Source organism: Tachysurus fulvidraco, chromosome 11, assembly GCF_022655615.1.
Source record: "Tachysurus fulvidraco isolate hzauxx_2018 chromosome 11, HZAU_PFXX_2.0, whole genome shotgun sequence".
Classification (NCBI taxonomy): domain Eukaryota; kingdom Metazoa; phylum Chordata; class Actinopteri; order Siluriformes; family Bagridae; genus Tachysurus; species Tachysurus fulvidraco.
In genome coordinates, this window is record NC_062528.1 from 7047634 (window position 1) to 7053633 (window position 6000).

General features: G+C 34.6%; 1 protein-coding gene across 1 annotated transcript in view; it reads left to right on the forward strand.

The window, feature by feature from the left end:
- igsf9ba (immunoglobulin superfamily, member 9Ba) overlaps positions 1-5235 on the forward strand; it is an 83493-nt gene extending 78258 nt beyond the window's left edge. Inside the window, exon 21 of the mRNA XM_047820881.1 lies at positions 435-5235. Within this exon, the coding sequence (XP_047676837.1) occupies positions 435-658 (224 nt within the window). The 3' untranslated portion in view covers positions 659-5235. The remainder of the gene's footprint in view (positions 1-434) is intronic.
- The last annotated feature ends 765 nt before the right edge of the window (positions 5236-6000 follow it).

The window sequence follows — 6000 nt, forward strand, 5'->3', positions numbered from 1 at the left end:
CAAGTCATGAAGCTTTTATTGTCATTTCAACCATATATAGCAGGTAGAGTGAGTTCCTGGCCAGATGACTGGACCTATAAACACTTCTTCTATCAAATAGCATTATGAGGACAAACAATAGAACCCATTAACTTTGTAAATGTCGTCTTGAGAAAAAAAAAAACATTCGCAGGCCTTTTTAAAAAATTGTTAAAAGTGTAATTCTACAACAGTGGGCTTTACAGGGTTATTAATACCTGCACTTTTTGTACTATTTTTTTGCTTATAGCCGTCATTCCCAAAGTGACCGACAGGACAAACTAGCAAAAAAAAAAGACGTTGGTGCTTTTGTGTTTGAAATGAATAATTAAATATCTAATCCTGCCTGTAGTGGCTAACTTTTGTGTCCAGATTTTGTAATACGGAACATTTTCACTTTGCATTCTTCTCTCTAGATGTGTCTACCTCTCAGACCCAGCAGCAATTCGCATCTCTGGCACCACAGCATCAACAAAAGATCTGCTCTCCCACCAAGAAGCGGAGGGAAAAAGTACCAAGAAAAACCCCTTACCCCCTCTTATGTTCCATGCTGCGCTGGTCTTGCCCCAAAGAAGACCGGAAAGCCCTTTTGGCCAGTTTGAACTCCCGAACACCTCCAAACTACGGAGCTCTGCCCTGATTGGTGGGAGAATCGCATACTGATCCATTCATTTCAACAGTAGATATGCAGTCAGTATTGAATTTGATTGACCTAAAGATTTATTCACCTTCTCCTTTGGCACAATCTCATCTATACACACATATGTCTTCTGAAATGTATGTAATAAGGTACCCAAGTAGAAGAAATAGCAATGATAGAGGACAGAACAAAAAAAAATCATTTGAATACATTTATGATTTATCAAAAAACAAACAAACTTGCAGACAAATTTAGTTTTTTTCTAGAGATTACACTCAAGAATAAATTATTGTGTATATCGTAAAACCGTAAGTCCCTCAGAACATCTAATTAACACAGGGTTTATTCTTTTCCTCCTACAGAAGATACCTCAGTAAAAACGTAATTTTGGCACATACGTATTTACAGCACTTATGCCATCATTTGTGCAAAACTAGCATTATAAGTTCAATGGCCTCCGTTGCCGGTAATATGTATTATTATTTGTTCTAGTAAGAAAGCATTGATCCAGAGTGTGCAAAATTGCTGTTCTTATTTTATTTCCTATTATTTCGAAGATTTATTCATCAGTTTAATATCAAATCAATCATCTGATGCAAAGCACAGACGATCACAGAACTTAACTGTAAGTCAGAACAAAGTCTTTGGATCATAATGCAATACTGATCTGCTGCTATATCTGGATCTGTCATTCTAAACCTTTCTGAGGGGTCTCTTACGTGCATCGACGTGTACTAAATCGATCCGCTTTAGCCCAGATTTTCTTCAAGCGCAATGTTAACCCATTTTTATTTGTTGTCTATTCTTGAAACAGACAATTAGTGCTATTTTTTAATACACTTACTGGGGACTGGACATAGCATACAAAACATACTTTTGTACTTTTGGGGTAGAAAAAAAATGTATAGAGACTGTAAACAAACAAACAACAAAAAAAAAATCTTTGGCATGTTAAAGGTGACATTAACACTAGACTGCTAGTATTTTTTTCTCTTAAGATATTTAAAAGACTGCCTTTTTCAGAGGGTTTTTGAGCGACTTCATGTTCACGCCTCAGATTCTCTTTTGTATACGAGAGATGTTGGGGGGAAAACATTCAGTTCAAAGAAAAGACCTACTAATATATCATGATAAATATTACAACTCCCATCGATGCTCTTTTCCTCAGTGTCTCCTCGAAGTCAAACATTTCCGAAGGTTAACGAAGTTGAAGTATTGTAACTATTGTACTTTGGCAACCCTTGCACAAATGTCCGTAGAAGTCGTGAAATGCATTGTTAGTGTACTGTTGAACTGTTTTAATCAATTTGATAGAGATATCAAGTATTACCACATAGAATATATTATATGTACACCAAGGCAGTACTGTAAAGTAGATATTGTGCTGACAAATGAAGACAACATATACCAATGAGAATTAACATGAACCTAGTCACCGGAAACATAACAGGCAGGTTCTCTAGATCGCTTTATACTTAACAAAGTGAACTACTTAAAGTAGCTTGTCCATTTATTTATTTATTTTTTATTAGGGGGAAAAAAATTGCATGGATTATCCTCATCTTTTGTTCTTTTTTCTAATCCATTTGTAAATCTTCATGAGGTACAAACAAAGGTAGGTGTCGTTAGCGAACTGACGCGTATCTAATCACGTAAAAAAAATTGCTTTATCACGTCTAGAGCCCACTAATATCCTCTGACTTACTACATGCATCAAGATAAAACATTAGCATGTGTTGGTTCAGTATAGTTCTAACCGATGATGAATGTATGGTTTGGCTTGAAGAGTGTTTGTTCGACTTTTTTTTTAAAGCTTGTTTTTTAATCGATTTTTTTTTTTAATTATTATTTTTTCAATTTTATGGAAAAGCCCATTGTTGAACTACTCGTTCATCTGAACCGACTTCTTAAGAATAATCTCTTCTCCTTAATATTTTACTAACATGTAAAAATACAGCATGACTCTCAACACGGAGGGGGTAAAACCGTTTCGCTCGGGAACGTTGCTGTGATCTGCAAAAAAAAAAAAAGCACACCCTGTGTAAAGATATTCGTTGACATTCTGAGATGCTTACTGATATCCCAGTTACTCAAGATCAAGAAATATATTGGATTAAATGGTAGGAAAAAGGGAAAGTGTAGAAGTGTAGCACTGCATAGAAGTGCTTTTCCTTTTCCTGCACATCAGTTGGCTGATGGACTGTACAAGTCTGTGTTTGCTTGTGGCATACTGTAGTTTCCCCCTCTCATACATTATATGTATCAGTATGTAAAGCTGCTTTTCATGTCAAGTATATCGGGAGTCATTGTAGGACACCCATTTAGTGGCCTTTAGCTGTCTAGTAAAGCTAAGGACCGTTTTTGTTTTTTTGTTGTTGTTGTTGTTGTTCTCGTTTTTTTGAGGGATCCTACAAAACCCCCCACATGTTTACATTACTCAGAGATACAGCGCGAGGACGTGGCACATCATCCTCATTTTGACTTGGTGCTATGTCTTTTTGAACTCTTGTGGTGCTGTGTTCCACACGTCAACACGACAACTCATGTACAGTCCTCTTCGCGCCGCCGTTGTTCCTCTCACCAAGGTCTTTTAGTGAATAGGGTTGTAAGCAATAATAACATACTAACAAGACAAAAGCACTTGCATTCTCATTCTGTATCACTGCAGAAATTCGAAAACGAAAAAAAAAGGCATGCTTAGAAAGATTCATTTCCAGTAACATGTTTGGTCTCAGATGTGATCGAAGAAATTTGCTTACCAGATTTGCATTTGTATGACGATTTGCAGAACGAGTTAAAAATGTAACCAGGGTATAATTAAAAAAAAATAAAATAAAATGTTAAAAGTCCTGTCGAGCATGGACTAAACCTAGCAATGCAATCGATATCGATTACAACACAGTCTGGAGAATTCTATCAAATGCAGTATTTGATATAATGGTGGTTTTTACACACATGAGTTCAACCTGTCAGTTCCGGTTTAGCCTTTCTGTACACGCTGACAGGATTTCTTTCTTCAGACGAGGCTTGATTGATTGGATTCTGTTTTTGTTTCTCCAGTACATGCATGGAGACCTGAGCTAATGCATCTCTCTTGTAGAATATTACTAATGCTGTATATGTAGACAAACCCCCTTTTTGCTTGTTAGGAAATAATAGGGCTCATGCATACGGATTTGTCATAACGGCTCTTAGGTTTGCCTGTACTTTGCTTAGTGTGCTTTTTTTTTTTTTTTAAATAATAATTATTTTCTACAGTGTGAAACTCAGCCTTTTTTATGTTGTATCGTGAACTACTAATTTCACATTTGTCAGCTTTCATTCGTTCGAATACATTTCGAGTGTTTCCTGCTCATCGCTTTTCATGTTTACCAGCACTAAGAATCTAGAATGTATTACAACATTATGCACTAATTTATGACTGTTTTAAGATTAAACCTCATACGTTTAGAGATCATGCTATTTGGAATCTTGTGTTTTTTATTTTTATTTTTTATTTTTTTATTTCGATTGTGTTGTAAAGATTTTTTGTTCTTGTTGATTTATTTTTTTGTTGTTGTTGTTTTGTTTGTTGTTTTTTTTACAATTTCTTTCCTGTAGACAGATTCTGGGCTGACTTTGGCATATGTTTTGTCATTTTCCTTTCCCACTTCAAATGCAGTGTACTGAGACTGTTCACGTTTCACGCAAAAAAAAAACAAAAAAAAAAAAACCCACCAATAATAGACCTTTTTTCCTTGTATCTTTCTTTTTGTAGTTGAAGGATTGAACAAGTTCATTCAAGTGTCATTGGTAGGTCTGATTTATTTCAGGTATTATTCTTAAACAGTATGGTGCTGAACCAAAGCCTTATGTAAAATATTGTTCTACTGTATTGTTTCACTCTTCTGCCACTGCTGTTAAGACAAGTGAACTTTCTCCAAGAAAATTGGGACATGTTGCTAGCCAAACTGACTGATACCACTATAATGCAGTGTGCCTCAAATTCCTGGTCCTTGAATAATACTGCGCAGTACAGTACAGACAGGGACTTTTAAAAAAGGAAAAAAAAAATCACATGCCCAGTAAAACAGTAGGATTTGGTGCCTGGTGTGTCTTCTTCATGTCTGCTGCTAGGAATAAATGTTAATGGTGTCTCATATCTGTATAACATTATCAGAATCATGTTGTGTGTCTCCACTATTTAACTCTTTTGGACAATAAGAGCAGAATTTAAAAGTGATTTATCGGTATGTCTGGGATTATCCGCCACGAAGGAAAATGTTCCTGTAATATCTCTCTATATTGTCCTCGAGATCATGCGGTCACATTCCAACCTGAACCACATTATATCTCTAATGTAGAAAGCCTTTCCTGAGTTTCCGAGCTTTAGGATGTTGTGTTTCTTAGCTGTCTCAGATGGTCCAATTGAGCTAATATAAAGTGGAGCAGTTCGGATAGCATTGTTTACATCACCAGATGCCCAGATATGCACATTTTAGCAGGTTATGTTAAGTTGTCATTTTCCGATGCTTCGTTCCATCTAATAACTCTCTAAAATTTTTGTATTTTGATATAATAAAATACATGAGAGTGTACTTGTGTGTCTGTGGCTGGTTTATTCGTTAGATTTGCGTTAATACCAAACTCGTATAAAAGTATACGTCTACTTTGTGAACACAAGATAGTGAATACCTATCAAACATAACAGCTGCGAGTTACAGTAATACAACTAGAAAGATATCATTTTTATGATTTATTTTAATTTATTATTTATTTATGATTTATTATAATTTATTATTTATTTATGATTCATTTTAATACTAAAAATTTTGTCTAAAAGCAGTTTTTTGCTCACAAATGTCCAATAACCATAAAAATTAGAAGCAAACATCAGGAGTCAAACCAGAAGAAACTCTTAAGTGACTCTAAGGAGTCACTTTGTCTAAGGGGTCATATACAGTAATTCACAAATTAGTAACATTTTATGCAATGATTACCTTTCACTTGATTTCTGGAAAGGTGTCAGGATTTTGACGTGATTCATTTGTAATCTGCTAATCAGGAAATCTGTCATTTTTTGCTTCTTTTATTATTATTATTATTATTATTATTATTATCATTATTATTATTATTATTATTATTATTATTTAAATTTGAGCTCAGTTTTAAAAAAATTATCTCAGGTTTTATATATATTAACATGAATAAAGGCCAAAATGGACAGCATTGCTATCAGTAAAGATTTTCTTTTCACTTTTCAGAATAATGTGTTGTTACTCACACTTAACATCATACATAATATAATCAATAAGAAATTCCTGTGTAGTTTGAGCTATTAAGTGTAAAACAACCACAAAGTT